Source organism: Psittacula echo (assembly GCF_963264785.1).
Source record: "Psittacula echo genome assembly, chromosome: 1".
NCBI classification, from domain to species: Eukaryota; Metazoa; Chordata; class Aves; order Psittaciformes; family Psittacidae; genus Psittacula; species Psittacula echo.
The window spans coordinates 89,388,308-89,406,497 of NC_137735.1; the positions used below are offsets into that span (position 1 = coordinate 89,388,308).

General features: G+C 43.2%; 1 protein-coding gene across 2 annotated transcripts; it reads right to left on the reverse strand.

Annotated features, from left to right (window-relative positions):
* Positions 1-149: 149 nt before the first annotated feature.
* On the reverse strand, positions 150-14,628 carry HMGXB4 (HMG-box containing 4). 2 transcript variants are annotated; one of them, XM_080638829.1, is made up of 11 exons: positions 14,410-14,628; positions 12,002-12,107; positions 11,293-11,408; positions 9,935-10,010; positions 8,211-9,397; positions 6,950-7,031; positions 6,380-6,444; positions 6,000-6,105; positions 5,682-5,851; positions 4,470-4,592; positions 150-2,507 (listed from the first exon to the last, which is right to left on the reverse strand). In XM_080638829.1, exons 2-11 carry the CDS (start codon positions 12,030-12,032, stop codon positions 2,463-2,465), a joined length of 2,001 nt encoding a protein of 666 aa, XP_080494955.1. In that variant the 5' UTR covers positions 12,033-12,107; positions 14,410-14,628; the 3' UTR covers positions 150-2,462. The 2 variants fall into 2 exon arrangements, with proteins under 2 accessions (XP_080494955.1, XP_080494956.1); XM_080638830.1 differs by lacking the exon at positions 14,410-14,628 and adding an exon at positions 12,225-14,306.
* Between the last annotated feature and the right edge of the window lie 3,562 nt (positions 14,629-18,190).

Consider the following 18,190-nt stretch of genomic DNA (forward strand, 5'->3'; position numbering starts at 1 on the left):
TGACTGGTGCTCCTAGAAATGGAACAGCTTGCCTGCAAACTTTAAAGAGTTTAATTTGGATGCGTTTTGCTGAGGAACAGTAAATAGTAGTAGTAGCAACAGCTGCCGAAAACACAGTGAATGCCAGAAATGAATGACAATACTCCAAATGTTACAAAAGAAAATTATATTGTAAGTACAGTACAAAAAAAAACCAAACCAAAGTGTCTTTGTACAAGTGTAATCTGGATCAAACAGCAAGGAAATAACAAAAATATAAAAACTAAGTCTTGCCAAAGTTTTCCGTCTAGTACCAAATACCACAAGATACAGATTATACAAAGTGTACAAATTTCAATAAAAATACAATACACCAGGGTTGTGTGTGTGTGTTTCATTTGTCAGAGAGGTTTGTTGTACAGATGACACAGCTAAAGCTGATCCCCTTCTGTTCCTTAGAGAACAGGTCTGCACCTTCACCACGATGTTCTGCTGTGAAGGGCTGGAAACAGCCGGTGATTTTGTGTTGCTCCCAACAGCAGATGCTTTAGGACAGGCCTGGATCCGCAGTAGGACTGGGACTGCCTCCCTCCTGGGCCCTTCCCAATTCCAGGCTCACTGCGATTAGTCATACATTGTTAAAACATGTACACTATGGTGTGAAGCTTGAATTGAGAATGTGTACGGTGGTTTGAGAACCTTCTGCCTCTTTCACTGAGAAAACCTAACGCTGCACTGAGAAAAGCTCTGTAAGAGACAGACTACCTTGTACAGGCACAGCTGGGGAATACGTGGCAAAGAGGAATGGGAGGAAAAACCCTCCTGCACACCTGAGGATTTAATTTAGACATGATTTGGGGTTTAGCCACAATAAGGAACAGCTTACTTTCAACTGCCTTGAAAAACAGAAGCTAGACTTCAGGCTGGAAGTAAAAAAGTGTTCTTCTCATTTAAAAACTTCTATAAGGCTGGAACGGCTACAGTTAAATTATATTTCAGTTGTTCTACCTACCTTCACAAGATAGCCTGTTTCTGTAAATGCTTTAAAACCTTCCTGGTGTTTCCCCTTACAATGCCAATGCTTACTACTACACATATAGCTGATTCCTGCAGGAAGTGGGGTGAAGCAAACTTGATTTGTATTTTCCACACACCGTTGGTGGAGGGAGGGATTTTTGCTTTTAAATTGTGTGCATATATATATACACACACATATATAGAGAGAAATATACAGGATAAATTGAAATCTGTTACAGATACTGGTAAAAGTTAAATACATATGATGTGAACACCACATACACGTACACACAAACACACAAAAGCCTATATGAGAATCAAGTGCTCTCCTGTGGGTCCTCTTCCAGAGGAGCAGAAAACCAAACACCAAGTGTGTGGCTGGAAGGAAGGGGAGTTGGTCCATTCAACCCACATGTGCCTTGCTCAGCCGTAACTGCTTCAAACTGGTCACTACTCACTGCCTCACAGCAGCACCATGGCTCTGTCAATACTGCTGGTGAAAGGGACAAGCGATCTCGGAAACCAAAGTTGTCTGTTCACAAAACAGGTGCAAGATGGGCAGAAGCAATCCAAGTTTTTCCCATCTGCTTCCACGCTCTTCTCCATCAAAGCAGGCTGACCATGCCCTGGAAAAATCAGCAGGCGGTTCATTCTCTCAGGCCAATGAAGTTGGTTGGCATACCGTGCTAATGACAATTTGGATGCAAGTCCACAAGAAGAGATTAAATTTCCACTGTACTTCAAATGCCAGCTGACGCTGACAACTTTCAGTTACTAGTGACTGAAGAGGGGGTTAGAAGAAGTGATCAAGAGGCAAAGACCTCTGTATCTTTGATCAGCTATCCAGCTTTCCCCTCAAGTGACAGATTTTAGACTGAAAAACATTTAGAAATAGGGCTGGTGAAGAGTTCAGTTCTATTCCTTGGTCCAAAATATATTACCATCTCTACCTGCCCAAAGAATAGCAGAATACTTTAAACTGGAAGGGCTATCAGGAGGTCATCTGGTCCATCCCCCTGCTTCAAAAAAGTCCAACTAGAGCAGGCTGCTCATTCAGTTTCTGAATATCATCAAAGACGGAGAGTCAACAACCACTCTGGGCTATCTGTTTCAATGGCCCCTTCTCATGGTGACCTTTTTCTTCGTATCAAGAAGTCCATTCTCTGGCTGCTTCCCCCATTAAACAGTCTGAATTTAAGGCGAGTATCTCAAAAGCTTTCTGAATTCTTTGTACAAAATACTTGGAGATTGGAGGACATTTCACCCACCAACACAAAAGGATTTTCTCAGCTTAACTTCACAACTTTTCATAAAACAGAAATCAAATAGTTACAATCCTATGTATATACTATACAGATACAAAACTTTAAAACCCTACACACGGAGCCCTTCAGGAGTGCCGGCGTAGTGCATATGTACACAAGTCAGTTATGTAGAGGTTGAGTACATCCCAGGATCTTTTCCCATCAAAGTCCAGGCATGATGTAGGCGATGTTGTCTAGTGTGTTTGACTGGGAAAAGAAGGTCAATATTTTTTAGTGTCAGGTAATGACTCAAAATCCTTACAAAATGACACAGACAAGGGTACTAAGCATGTTCACTTGCCTTACAAGTTATCATATGATGAGACAACCCTATTTGTCTGGTCATCACTACCACTGCTAGGCTTATGTTCACTTTTTGCAAATGAAAGCTAACTAAACGTAAAGGTAGCCTCAGTATTTGTAAGCACTTGGAAACAATGAAAATGCTTGAGGCTTTCCCTGAGTGACCACCTCCTTACAAACCCTATACTCTATCTCTGAATTTGAAACAAACCACATCGACCTTTTATCACATCAACCACAGGAAAGATCAGTGATAAGGACATAAGCAAAGTGATCCAAGTTTAGCACATAAAAAACCCCAACATTACTTTACACTCACAAATCCTTTATGAAATTCTGTAGCACAAAAAAGAAAACCCTTAAACACACCCACTAATAGGGTATCAGACAGGAAAAAGAAGTGCCCTCCAGTTTTTCTTGCAAAACATAATAGAATTCTGAGAATAATAGTCCTTCTTATGCACATCAAAAAAACAAGACCCAACAGTATATTATCTGTATGTCCTTCAAATGCAGTATTTCAGTTAGCTCAAGCCTGTGGCTGGATGGCTGAAGAAAGCCTTAGAAATATCAACTTTTAATTGCTGAAGACAGAGGAGCTAGAGCTGAACCAGTTGTGACTTTGGAATTCAACAATGCCACCTACTGACAGAAAAGATAAATAACAGTCTACACGCAACAGGACCCCTGGCAATTTTACCCGGCTTAAAACACCATTTTCAGTATGTATCTGATGGTGAAAATCAGAATACTTCATTTATTATCAAGCCTGAATGCCAGTTTTCAGAAGTGAAGGGTGAGTGCCTTAATCCACCTAAAGCACCATTGCTCCTTGTAACAATAAGACGATCAAATTTCCAATACAGGCACCATTAGTCATGTGGTGTCTGCTCTGAATGCATTTGGCAAGCAAGAAGGGAAAAAAGCATAGGATGTTTTTCCATGGTTTAGGATGGGAACACCCCACTGACCCAGCTTTTGTGCAGACAGCCAGTTTGTGGGAGCTCACAGCCTAAAACTATCAATTTTTTTGCTGTTGCTAATAGTCCATTCTCAAACTGAATCAATGTTTTGGCTTCTCTGTTATAACATGCCAATTTATATCCCATTTTTTGTTGTCCTCTGCAAGATTCAGTTTTAACCTCTTAACTTTTGCAGACCATATATTTATTTTTCATTTCTGCTCCTCTCCTTCACTGCTTTATCGATGTCTCCTGTTGGAGGTATGACTCGTAATTCCTTTTACACTGCTGCCATCTTAATCTATGTCCACATCATGCTACATAGATACCACAAGCTGTTGCTAAACCAGGGCTCAATATTATGTGTAGTTTAAAGTGGAAAAGAACATCTAATTATGCAGTTTCTTAAAACAGAGGCTGTTTTATTTTCCTTGGAGAACGTTACAGCCACATGTAAAAGGAATCACTCAATCACATTAGGAATCCTGAGATCACAAGTTATTTGTTGTGCTACTAAAGGAAAAACAGATTGTGTCATACAAAGCAACTAGAAGGTGAGTTTTACTTTTATGAAAAATAAGAGCTTTCATAAATAGTTATATTTGTACAGATGCTTTTATTTGATTTGGATGGACTGGTTCAGTCACTAAAACATGACCTACACACATTGCAATCAATGCTACAAATACTAGGCCAGTTGCCACTGGAAGAAAAAAAATTGCAGTGTCATACAACAGTAACCTCTGAGAGAATTTAAAGAAACATTTCTCTATAAAAGTGTATGACCAAGACAATTTTCTTATTGCTCTGGAATCATAATCACATCATAAGACTGATGCATAAAAAGCTAGCTGGACTACTGAAATTACCAGTGCTAGAATGGAAATAACCACAAGGAACTCACCAAAATATGCTTAGGGCAGCCATTCAGCTCAGGTAGTTGTGTGGTCAGACATGTTAACGGGCCCAAAGCACAGATGATTGAATCTAAAAGTACTGACAAACTTCCTGAAACAGCCACCATTCCCTGTAAAGAGAGAAAAGAGATAGGGATGACTAGTGGAAATTATGGTTCCTTCACAACTGTATCACTTCTCATGCAGATACAGTATTTCACTCTTGAGCAACTGGTGTAGGAAAAAAATAGCAAACAACTGAAAGGGTCAGAAAGTTGTCAGTTGCATAAAACACTTTAATTCCAGAATTTTTTGTAATGTCATTTCTTTGCCATTTCGTACCATCTATTTTGTTATCTACACGAGTCCTAAAGACAATAGCTGGTTTATTATTAAATCTAAAGAAATGCTAAGTCTGTAACAAATGCTTTAGTCGTTGATATACTTTCAGGAAAGGGAATTTGCTTGTGTGCCTTTCTGTAAAGGAGATTTTCTTTCAGTTGTTTCTTTGAAGAACGATCTTAATCATTCACATCAAAACTGAAATGCAAGAACATTTATTTCACTGCTGATAAAACAAGCAAGCACAGTGGCATGAGATGATCGTACTAGCCATGAGATTAAACTACATTATTTGAGCCAAATGTGTGTTCTTCTGCTGGACGGAGTTCTGGAAGTGCCCGTCTGTGTGCGTGCATGCACCAAATCGCTATCATCTAACAGCACGTAAACATTAAATATGACAGCTTCTACATTACCAGGTGAGTTGAAACAACAGTAGCCCCTATCAAAGCACTGGCAATATGATACTGCCAGAAAACAATAGGACATGCAAAAACCATCTTGGTAAAGGCTGATAGTTTTCTAAGAAGGCTTGAGACTGTAACAGAAACTGGACCAGAGACTGGCAAAGACAGCAAGAAAGTACCAGACCCAAGGTGAACATACAGCAAGAAAACACTGATGAGTATCCCGAATTGCCTTCAGAGACCTAGAGCTGCAAAGGACCTGTCTGTCTTTGATGCCTAAGAAATACAGTGCTTTATTTCATGGAAATCAAAGAGCAATGCATCAGAGAAACAGGACACGCCATCTATAATTTCTCTTCCTAACACAGAAGCATGGGTTAAACTTGTAAGTAAAATAAAACAGTAAGCCCCACCCCAATCCTGTGTGTAGATTACATGATATCACTGTGACATTGCTGGTTACAGACTCACCTCTGTTTCCTGCAGTCGGTGTCCAATAAGGCTCAGAGATTCACCCAGCAACTGTAAGTGTGCAGCTACATCAATAGGTTCTGTCTCAGGGGCTTTGGCTGGTGAGGAAGGCACCACCACAGTGCTGGTGGGGGATTTCTTCTGAGGGGAAATCACTCCTGTTGGAGAAGCTGGATACAGACAAATTCAAATTCCATATTTTCTTCTTTAATTCTGTTACTTACAAGCCTATTTACTTAGTAAAGTTCAAATCTCACAGGCATCACTATCTTCCCCGTCCAAGAAAAAAGACCAGAGCAAATGAAGTGCAACAATTACCTTTTATTTTTGGTGCACCATCTGAAGATGATGCCTTTCTCTTCACAGTAGTAGCCTCTGCTTTATTCTGCTTGTGTTGGAGATACTGAGCTTTCTGTTTCCAGATCTGCAGTTACCATGGTACAAAAGACATATTCATAACATTAGGCAATTCTGTTACCTGATGCCAAGACCTGGAGGCAGAATGATGTTAAGTAGCTAACTGGTGAAGTAATACCATGAGAAGAAAATGGATGACTTTATGATCACAAGGCCAGTATTTCCATACTTTGAGGACATAGGTAGTATTTTTCTAGGTATGGTGGCAATGCTGCCAGCACGTTCTCCCCTCAGCACCTATTTTACAGAAATTGGCTTACAAAAACATCTCACACACTCACCAATTTATCCTTCTCAGGTAGCTGCTTCCACACTTCCGCCAGTTTTTTACTTAACTCTCCAAAATCTGGTAGAAGGAAAGAAGAAAACTGTTTAAAACAAATGTTTAAAACAAATTAAATAATAGTGTCATGAAGAGAACATAGGAAATTTCCTGACCCATGCATACACATTTAGGAAGCAACCCATTCCACAACTAGAACTCTTCACATCGACCAGAAAATGACTACCAGTGTGGAATCCCAGTACTGTTTTAAAATGAGAACAAGCTGGTACTGGGAATATGAAGTCACACGTGTATATACAGAAAGGTGACACAATTAAAGTAACTCTCTAAGTAAAGAAAGAGCGAGCTAGCAATTTCTTCATCCAGATTCACAGCTTGGTTTAAATGAAATGAAATCAAATAAAGAAATCCACTCCTGTCTCCTTTGCCACCTCTTATTCAAAGAAAATTGTCAGATTCTTTGCATTCTGCAAAATTAAAGATGTCGGTATGAAACATAGATGATATATTCTGCTAATTAATCCAACTGGTGTATGATCAAGAGAAGGCTAGATTATTGTCTTACCTATTCCAGGGTGCTCAGACACAATATTCGTACGATATTCCTTACAGAACACTTGATAGGCAGACATGTTTTTCTTCTTTGGCTAGCCAGAAGAAGAGAAAGTAACAAAGATTTTTAATTATCATGAAACCTACTTAAATTAATTAAGAATTTGGCATTTATTGAAGAATTAAGGAAAGACATGGTGCTTAGATCAGGAATCTAAAAAAGCAGTGTTTTACATGTTCTGGCTGAATGTGGTGTTTATGTAAGCACAGGAACCAGCCGGAACCAGTCTTAGAACAAGGCTTATCTGGCAACAATTCTGATCAATGCATTTCACTCATAATTTTCAACAACCTGATATTCTAAATTCAGGATCAATACACAAGTCTGTTACTATATCTCAGTTCTAAACCTTAAAATAATAAAAAAAATATATCTGTCCCTCCATTCATAGTACCTGTTACAGGTCTGTCAAAACAATTCAGTTGTCATCATATTTTGTTCCATCCTTACAAAACACTTCAAATTGGCAGGAAAACAGACAATATAAGTATATCGACAGCAGAGGCATAAGCAGTTGCTGAGCTATGATCAGGGAAAACTTACCAAACAGAATAGAATAACAGCTGAACAACCTTGGGCCCATTTCCAGACACAAAGCAACTCTTGTTTATCTGAATAAACTGCTTTTCCCCATTTATATATTTACACAATTACAGTTTTATCACCTGTAATCTCATTCATTGCTAACTGCCATTTCTCCTAGTCACATTTTGATACACTAACCCTGGAAAACTGAATTTATGGGAACAGAACAAAACTAGGAATGTGGCAGTCTGTAAGAATTAGAATTTCATTTGAATACAAGAGTGAATGGGTAAGTGTCTTCACCTGCCAGGACAGAGCTCAATTCATTTTTACAGGAACTGTGATGATGGACTAGATCACTAGTCAAAAATTCTGCCTGCCAACAGGTAGAACCAGTTACCCTAGAAAACGATACAGTTGTGCTTTCTGCATAACCTGTACCAAACAAATTAAGTATAACCTCTTTAAAGAACCTCTATCGCCTACAGAATGCCTTGCCACAAAACCAGAATAATGTGTATTCCTTTCACTACAAAGAGAAATCACAGTGGCTGGTACATTTTTCCCAACATGCTTCAGTGAAACCATAGATCCTGTATTAGTTATGCTTCTATTTCAATTTAACATGCGTTTGTAATGGAGTCCCTAACTCACTATTACCCATCACCCAATTTCTATTTTTCCTTACTTTTTCTCTGTCTCTTTCTCTTTCCTTTTCTCTGTCTCTTTCTCTTTCTTTTTCTCTTTCCTTTTCTTTTTCTCTTTCCTTTTCTCTTTCTCTTTCCTTTTCTCTTTCTCTTTCCTTTTCTCTTTCTCTTTCCTTTTCTCTTTCTTTTTCTCTTTCTCTTTCCTTTTCTCTTTCTCTTTCCTTTTCTTTTTCTCTTTCCTTTTCTTTTTCTCTTTCCTTTTCTTTTTCTCTTTCCTTTTCTCTCTCCTTTTCCTTTTCCCATTTCTCAGCTTTGTCCTTCTCTTTGTCTTCCTTTTTCCTTCTCTTCTCACTTTGACCATCTGAGTGGAAAACAGCAGGAGGAGGTGGAGGAAGAACATAGTGGGTACTAGGAGGAGGTGGTGGTGACACTGTTACTTCAGAACTGTGCCCAGAACTCTTTTTAGACTTAGAGTGCTTCTTCTCTCTGTGTTTCTCCTTGTCTTTTTTTTTCTTACTTTTTTTTGACTTCTTCTTCTTCTTGATTTCCCGGTAGGAGTCATCTATCACTAGCTCCCCAGCCTCCAACTCCCCACCAGAAGAGGAGCCAGATTCTGGTGGAGCCTCCATACCTGAAATCTCATACTCGCTCCCATGGCCCTCTGAATAAACAGAGGTGTCAGCACCAAAACTCTCAGAAGGTGGATGTGAGTCTGGAGGTGGTTTGTGCTTCTTCCGGGATGACTTTAGAAAGCTCTGCAGTTCATGACCCAGCAGGAATGAGCCTTGTTCATCTCGAGCTGATTTCTTTGAAGATTTCTTTGAAGCTGCTGGTGCTGAAGAGTAAGAAAAAGAATCGTCATCTGCTGCACTACTTTTCTCTTTTGGTGAAAGGATGAGCTTCATCTTCAAGCCATCAGGTTCACGAAGAGTAAGTGTCTCTGTGTTCACATATAGAGGTTTCATTTTTTTAGATTTGTGGAAGCTACCATCATCCACTGAGTGCTCCCCACTGCTCCCACTCAGCTTCTTCTTGGGGTGCTCCTTCTTGCTTTCAGAATGGCCAGAGGAAGAATAAGATGATTTTTCAGAGGTCTTCTTTGAAGACTTTGAGCTTGTGGCCAAAGGTGAGGTGATAGCCTTGAGTAAATCCATGGTTGTATCAGCTGAGGATGGGCTAGAAACTGCTTTTTTCTTCTTCTTTGATGGTAGATCCAGAGGCGTAACACCTGAAAAAGGTCAAGAAAAATGTACATAAAGATGATTCCCTTAAAGACAGCATTACACTAGCGTGAAAAACTGAAGTAGGAATAAGCAAGACATAATTGTAGTTGACAGATTTACACCCTGTCTTAAACGGAAGATCTCTGAAGCTTATAACCAGCTCTATTTTATATATTCAGCAAAAGTAATACTATCTGCAAGTAAAATTAAATTTCATATTGCAATAGGAAAAAAAAAAAAAGCAAATGTCAAAAGGGAAGGAATAGGTTAGAAAACTATAATTTTTCAATGAAAAGGAGGTGGAAGATCTCTACTCCCAAAAGTGGAAACGTGTTAAGCTGGACTCTGAAAATATCATAGCCCAATCTTCTGCTGCCTGACGCTGATCAGCATCAGGTTTCTGATTACTTCTCCTAAGACAGGTTGATGTACCCTCCCCCCATAAAGTGCTAACCACAAAGTTTGATGACATTGGTTTAACAGCATCCTTTCCTCCAAGTCATGATCTGTTAGCCCATTCTCCTGCTTGATTACTACCTTACCTCTGTAGCAGAACTCATCAGAGGAGTGCTTTTTCTTCTTTTTGTGAGGTTCTGTCCCTGGAGAACGCTCGCTGTCCTAGGATAACAAGAATAAAGATGATGACAAACAAGAGGGAAATAATATGAGATTCACATGGACTACTGACACAGATAATAATTTGTAGGAGTTATCTGTACTATGGTAACATCAAGGAACCCTAGTTACGAACCAGGATCATTACTCTAAGTGCTAAAACAAGCACTAAGAGCCCTCAGTATAGGTTTAAGGTTAAGAGACAAAAAACATGGTAATACAAAAAATTGTATTAGTCAGGATTCATTTCAGCACATCAGCCACCTAACCAGCACTAAGCTTTCTGTAGGCATTGCAGCACAACGGGGCTATAAGGAAACGGAAAGACAGATGGTATGGAGCTCTCACCAAATGCAAGAAGCAATACACCAGAAAAAGAAAAAGCACATTTGAAAGTGTTAAGAAATGGACAATAAAAGCCAGCACTTGGGGTTAAGCTGGTAAGTTGATAAAATACAGATATCTACCTCTTAATAAAGCTAAGAAATAACTAAGCATGCACAGCCTGTCAAACCCTGAAAATGAAGGTGAGCAGTTCATGTTTAATGTGCTGAAAAAGACAGAATAAGTGAAAGGAGGAAGGTGAAAATTAAAATGATGTGCCAAAATATTGTCCTTAATATGCCAGGTCACCCAATTATTATTTGTCTCTTGACATATTTATGGCTTGAAAATGAAGCCCCTCTACAGAATTCCACCTAGAACTTCTTTTCCAGATGAAAAGAAAAATAAGAAAAAAATTACCGGGTAGTCACCTTTGCGTAACAGCAGAAATTTTAACTCAAAGAGGAAGGTTTTGAAGAAACTTAAGCTGTCATTATGTGATTTCAGAGTTAAGGCCCCTAAAAGGTCAACAGGGCAAGTTCATACCTCTCAAGAGCTACCATTTCAGCCTGTCTGCAGAATCAGGAAGACAACAGCGCATCAGTTAACATTATATTCATCCTTTGCTATTTATATAAAGTCTAAAATCAAGGGGGTCTTTTTGGTGTGAAAAAACTTATTCATGCTGTCTTATGACTTGCATAGTTGTACATCAAGGCTAGGAGAGCATCCTACTATCCTATTTTCGGAGGCCTGAAAAATCAGAATCAGTTGTAATTGGGCTTGACCCCCTCCTTTCCCCAGGAAAGTTACTGAACAATACAGGACATGATTAGCTGCTCTTGCTGTCTTTGACATGCATTTCTATGTGAAAAAGAACAAGAAACTCATCTGTACCATTCCATCACTAGCTTTACATATATCCTTACACCTCCAACCTGTTCTGTGAGGGCTTCCTGACCTGAGTTGTTATCTCATCTTCCTCTTGCCGCAGATCTTTGTAAGAGCGCTTCTTTTCTCGCTGTATCCTGCCAGTTGCCAACCCGTCATCAACGCTTCGGTCACTCTCTAGGAACTCTGAGATTTACAGGAAATGGGAAAGAACAAAAAAAAAAAAGGAAGAAATTAAACACCCCATTAAGAAATGAAAGACATATGGGCTATGCACAAAATAGGAGAACAATGGACATTGCACAAAACCCAACAAGCACAGAGGCCTAAAAGGTTACAATCTGTACCCTCTGACCACAGGGATGGGGCTCAGTCCTTTAATACTGTAACAGTCACTCAGTATTTCACTTCTAACTCTTGTATATTTCCTCCTGAAGAGAACTGGACCTAGAAATGTTACCATGACTAAACATATCCTTATCCCTGGTCTCCCATTCCATTGACATGGCAGGGAGAAGAATGGCTGCAGTGGCAGAATTCCCTGTAAACATCAAGGTGTTTGCATTAGGAAATACCACTTATTTCTTTCAAATTCTTATGCCAGTACTTTACACCTGGAAGTCAAGGGCTTGGGATCCTCCAACAACTTGGCCAGATTAAATTTAAGGGCTCCACAGCATACTAGGTTCCTTTCCCACTCTAACTGCATGGCCTGGCAAGGACTGCAGAAGGTACCCCCTTTTTTATCAACTCCCTCTGAGATTATAAAACAGTCATACCTTCTTTCTTCTTGGAGTCATCATAAGCCATGGTGGTCCTGCAGGAGCCTGAGAATGTGTTGCCACGTCTGGGCTCCTTCCCCCGTTCCCATGTACAGGAAAAGGTCTGAGAAACAGAGAATGAAAATAACCCTCCCATAAGGAATCATGATGTAAAGTGGGAAACTTCCTCTGAACCAAGTGAAGATTCTCCAGAAGACACTGGGAAAGGAAAAGAGTCTACCTTCTGGTTGGTTGATGCTCACTCTTCAGGCTTGACAGAATATTTTTCCAAAATTAAATCAGAGGTTCTTCTTCTATTACTTTAAAGATATAAAATACCACCTCTTCCTTGGAAAATCTTCAAATCACTGAAGTAGTTTATTTACAAAACCAGGATAGGGTGAGAAGACAGCTGAGTTTGATTTTCATGACACACAAAATTGAACCCAAACTTGTGTCAAACCCATTTTTTTGTCAGGAGCCACTGTAGTAAAGAGTGGAATGTTTAAAGAGAGATTTCAAACCCCTGAATCTCAGATGAAGTGAAGGGAAAGAAGGAACAAGTTTAGAAATCATTGTACTACAAAAAGAATTATTTCAAATCTAAGTGAAGAATTGAACATTCTGTAGTGAAGGTGTGCATCTTTCTGCTATGTTTCCCAACACTACCACTGCAGCCATTCTGAGTGCCAGCTTGGGAGAGGGAACAGAAGAAAGCACTCCTTTCACTTAGGCCTTCACAGCATTGCAATCCCAGGTTTCAGGCCTCCTAGAACTATGTAATTCTGTTCCATAGTTGCTAGCATATAGCAGGACAGTGTCCTTATGGAACAGCTGCACTTTGGCTCTCTCAGAGTAAACAGCGACAGCTCTTCAATCAGTGACTGGCCTACCATGAAAAGATCAACTGCTCAGAAGTGATTAAACCTTAATTGCACCTAAGTAATTTTGTATATTTTTGTGCATGTGCACAAACAAAATCACAGAATGGTTTGGGCTGGAAGGGACCTTAAGGCTCATCCAGTTCCAATCCTCTGCCATGGGCAGAGACACCTTCTATAGCAGGTTGCCCCAAGCCCTGTCCAACTTGGCCTTGAACACTTCCATGTGTAAGCATTCAGCCACAAAGACTTGGCTTGTTCAATCTTGCCAGTTACATTTGAATACCTTGACAGCAGGAAACTCTTGTACATCCCTGTGCTTATACATCCCTGTACTTATACATCCCTGTATGTATCCCAATTTTATAAATAACTGGCTGAGGCTGAGAATGTACAACATATTAATCCTATGGTGGTTACTCAAGTGAAACAATAAAGTCCCAACTAAATGATGCAATTACATGGGAGGTATTTCTATTTAAATTCATAGGAATACATGTAATTTCTTCAGGTTTTCTGAAACCATCTGCCACAAAACATTTTAAGACAGTATTCTGACTATGTATTATTGGTATCTAGCACAACAATTTGTAGGCAGAATTTATGTATACACATGAGAGCACTGCAATATGTATACACAACAGAGCACTGCACTTTGGAATAAAAAAGAGCATTTTGCCACTTGCAGGCTCACAATCTTGAACCAGATCTTGTCAACATTTCATGATGCTGAGATGTGACAGGGACTTCAGTGGGAGTACACCTGATACTAAAGCACTGTGTTCAACACAATAAGAACTTCATCTAGATACCGCTCAACAAAACAAAGATGAAGTCAGTCGTTCATGAATGGATGATATGGAGAAACTAAGATCGGGTTTTAGCTACTACCTTTTACTCTGTTTTTAAATCTTATCTGCTTGGTAGGTATACAGGTTGGTAGATAACACCCGAAGGGGCTTATAACCTAAGCCTCTAATCCTGCAAAGACAAAACTTATTCTTAACTAATATAATCTATAAATCCTAACTGGGTTCCCCTGCTTCAACTTCTTCGGTTTCAGCACAAATCACACAGGTTCAATGCAGACGCTCCCTCTCCACATCTCCCTCTGCTTAACGCTCACGCTAGCGGGACGAAGGCCAAGCGTTGCTATTCCTCAACCTCTGAACCCACAGGGACTCCCGCCCCCGAAGGAGGCTGCACACCCCACTGGCGACCGGTAGCGGTGGGTGGAAACGGAGGAGAGGCGTTTCGAGCCGGGTTCCCTCGCCCCGTTTCCCGCCAGTGCTCCGAGGACCTGGAGGAGCCGCGGGGGCAGGCAGGTCCTACCGGGAATTCCGATCGCAGCCAAGAGGACAAACGCTAACACCAAACCCCGAAACCTACGCCACCCCGCATCCCCAAAGCACCCCGCGGCACAGCTCCGCGCATGCGCGCCAACACCCTCAAGACCCGGCCCAGCCACCGCTCGCGCCCCTCCCTCCGCCTCCGTTTAAAGCGGGCTCGGCCACCCCACTGCCGCTTGCCCGCGCGTCGTCTCACCCGAGTCGGCTCTGGCCTCACTCCAGCTTGCGGCTCCGCCCCTGCAGCAGGCCCGAGCGTGTCCCGGCGGTGGAGCCGTCAGCGGCGACAGGGCCTGCCGGTGCCTAGCCGCGGCTAGAAGGGCGGGGAGGCGGCACAACCGCCTCACTTAGCACTACCGCTTCCCGCCGCGCCGCCACAGCCCGCGGCCGCCATCTTGGACAGGAAGACAAGGGACACCCACCCGGCGCCGCTGCCAGGGGGAGCTAACCGAGCGCCGAGAACCTTCAACGTGGCTCCCACGAGCTGGGGGAGAAGGCGGTGTGAGAGATTGCCGAGCGCATCGATGGTCAGGCCGGGCAGGGAGCGCTGTTCGTGGGGTGTGAGTGGGGCTGGGTGCCTTAAGATCTCCGAGTTCCAACCCCCTGCCATGGGCAGAGACGCCTCACTCTAGACCAAGTTGCCCCGAGCCCCATCCAGCCTGGCCTTGAGCACTGCTGGGGATGGGGCATTCACAGGTTCCTTGGGCAGCCTGTTCCAGTGCCTCATCACCCTCAGTGGATGCAGCGCACAGTGGAGAGTCAGGACAAGCCAGAGGTGTGGTAGATATGCACGTCTGAACAGCACACTTGAAGCTACTGCACGTGAAGGCATCATGTCACCTTCATGCCCATTCCAATCAACTGTCCAAAGGTAGCAGGCAAGAGAAAGGTAAAGTACCCCAAGCATCTTCTAAAATGCTCATTCATTACTGCAAATGATTCAAAAAGGGTGAAAAAGCTCAAGAAATGGCTTAGTCAGAAAAGACAAGTCTTTTTTTTTTTTCTTCCCCCACCAGGCTAGTCTTTCTTAACTCTGACTGCTCAGGAGGGCCCTGTTCAACAAACCTCATTTAATTCTTGCCTTAAATGCCATCATCTCCACTGATGTAGGAGTTTCCTTTTTATTTAGATGCAGGCAGACAATCACACAACTCTATCAGAGGCTGCTGGCATTCACATGCAGTCTGCAGACTACAATTCCCAGCCATGCCTGAGGCAAACCTGGCCCATCACAGACATGCTGGTTTCCCAGCCCTTACAGATTTGCCTTCTGGTCCTGATGATGCTTTTGTGTCCTAATAAGTACATAATAATGGCAACCATTATTTGCAGTACAGTAGGCCCTAGAGAAGCTAGAAGAGGATAGAGGCCTGTGCTTGTTATGCTGTATGAAAGTATAGTTTGATCCAAAGTGAGGGGTACATCCTCTATGCACAGATCAATGTCTGCAAGTGCAACAGCTATTAACACATCAGAGCCTTTAGGCTGAGCCATTATCATGATTAGGAGAAGCTAGGTGAACCATGAAGGAACAGGGATACAAATTACTTTGAAAATTGAAAGCCTAAATTAGCCTGGTATTTGATGATGGTAAAGCATTCAATAATGATAGCTAGTTAATGTGTAGAGATGATATGTTCAATATTCTGCACCCTGGAATAAGAAAGGATTCTAGTTGCTCTGCAGTTTGATGTTTTTAGTGCTCGATTGTTTGTAGGTATTAGACTGTGTCAGTGATCGTGTGTAGAGGAGGGAGGATGAATTTGCAGGTGTATTTGCAAAAATTAGCATGATACTTGCGCATAAAGCCACAATCCTTCAGACTTCCCCTGGTGGGATCTATCCGTGTCCCTTTCCTCCCTATTATAATAGTAATTGTAATAGTAACAACATGTAGCCTGTCCAACTGCATTTTTAATCAGTGCAGAAATGCTCAGAAAATCTAATTTCAATCATTCCTCTTCTTCAAAGCCAGTAAAGGGAGCCAGCCAGCACAAACCACTGGCATTTATTGGGTGCTTTCAAACAGCTTAGCCTTTCCGTTTTCTAGAAAATCCGGGCATCCCCTTAAAGCGTACACCTGGATTATACAGGTTAGGTGGGGAAAATGTCAGGATGCTGATAGTAAATTTAAGAGTCAGACCCCCTTCAAATACATAACACGTGACAGAATTGTTTCTCTGTAGTTTTAAAAATGAGAGCTTACAGTGAGGAAATAGGAAAATCAATCATTCTCCATAGTTTTAAGACCTGAAGTGCAGCTTAAGTCAGTTTCAGACTGTTGTGAGAATATTGTGTATTCCTTTTGTTAAGAGCATCTTGTATTCTTTGCCTGTATGCAGGGAGAGAAACTGTGGAAGGCTACATGGTATGTTCCCTCAGGTGTCTTCTTGGAAGTGAGATACATATTGTATGAAATGCTCTTGCCAGTACAGAGCATTTTAGAACGTGTGTACTTGCTTATGCTTAATGCAAGATTAGTTGTGTACTGAGGACATTCGCACTTTGGTATCATGTTTCTGGGACACCTCAGAGTGCTGCCCAAAAAGGCAGTACACAGATGGAGTTTTAGGTGGCTGAGAAAGGGTGGATTGCCTTGGTGGTGGTACCATTCCAGTGAACAGCTTGTGTAGATGATGCCCAGCACCAGGTTTCTGTCCTGGCACCTTAGGCTTAGGAGTAGGCTCTGAATGTTTGCTCTTTGGGAGCTGATTTGTGAGCTCTGAGAGCCTGCCCTGAGCCGTGTGTCTGCTGGGGTCTGACGGGGTCCGCGTGAACTCTTGGGGCTGGGCTGGTGCCGGAGCTGCGGGAGCAGCCTGGGCCGAGCCGGCTTCTTGCTGCTGGGGTCGGCCACGGGAAGCGTCGCTCCGTGCCCACCATCTCCAAGGAGCCGCTGTGAAATGTGCCTGGCCCTGGGGCGCCGGTTCGGCACACGGCGCTCCAGGAGCGTGCTGAGGGACCCCCAGCACCGCGCCGAGGGGCTGCGGACAGGGCAGAGCGGGGGGCTGGTGCCGCACAGCGGTTCCTGAGGTTCACTGGTGTTTCTGTGACCTGTGTCTGGGGAGATGCGGGTGATGTGATGGGGGAGCGAGCCCAGAGATCGTGATGGGGATGGAGCCCGGTTCGGTCCTTCCGCCCCGGGGACCTGCGGGCGGCTCGGGCAAGGGCGCAGCGCTCCGATCCTCCGGGCTTTATTCCGCGGGACCCGGAGAACCGGTGGCCCCGGCGCCGCGGTCTATGCCAGAACCGGCTGCCCCGGGAGCCAGAACGCAACGAAGGAGCCGCATCCCTCTTTTCGCCTGCTCCTTGTATGAATATTGCCCCGCCCTGCGGGCCCCGGCCCCGCCTATTATAGACATCGCCGCGCACTACCCGTCCTCTTATCCATGTAAAACCCCTCCCTCCTCCGGCATCGCTCCGCCCATCAGGGTCCCCCTGGCTCCGGCCGCCCGCTCACTTAAACCCCCTGCCCGTGGCGTGTCACTGTATCTCCGTCAGCCGCAGCCTCTAACCCTGTACCCTTTCTACGGGCGAGCCACAGCCGCTTCACCCCGCGCCGTACTGCCTCGGGACCTTCCACCGGGACCCTCCACCAGGACCCATCACTGCCCCTCGCGTCGGCCGGAGCCCCACGGGGCCGGTTCTAGGCAATGACCCCTGTACGGAGCCCCCCCAGCAGCAAAGCCGGGGGCAGCCCCGGCACCGACGAACGCTCCGAGGCTCCCGGTTCCCGGCGGGGCTTTGTGTGGCCGGGGCTGGTGGCGCTGCAGAACGGACTTGGCTGTGCGTGGACAGCCTGGAAACGCGATCCCTGCTCCATCCCTGATCGTTCTACCGCTGGTTGCCAGTGTAAAGGGGGAAAATAGACTTTGCATTGTTACTGAGGTGAGGCAACAGACTGCACTAAAAACTCATGTTTAAGTGCGCAGTGAACATGAGTCTGCTGGTCACTTTTTGTCTGATGACAGAAGTGCTGTTGT

Bases quoted from the DNA above. Each gene is read 5' to 3' on its own strand.
- HMGXB4 (XM_080638829.1), bottom strand. From the start codon at position 12,032: ATGGCTTATGATGACTCCAAGAAGAAAGAAG. The intron at 11,409-12,001 runs GTATGACTGTTT...TGTAAATCTCAG, and splicing joins TGACTCCAAGAAGAAAGAAG to AGTTCCTAGAGAGTGACCGA. The intron at 5,852-5,999 runs GTAATTGTTGCA...GTCTGTATCCAG, and splicing joins TGGTGCACCAAAAATAAAAG to CTTCTCCAACAGGAGTGATT.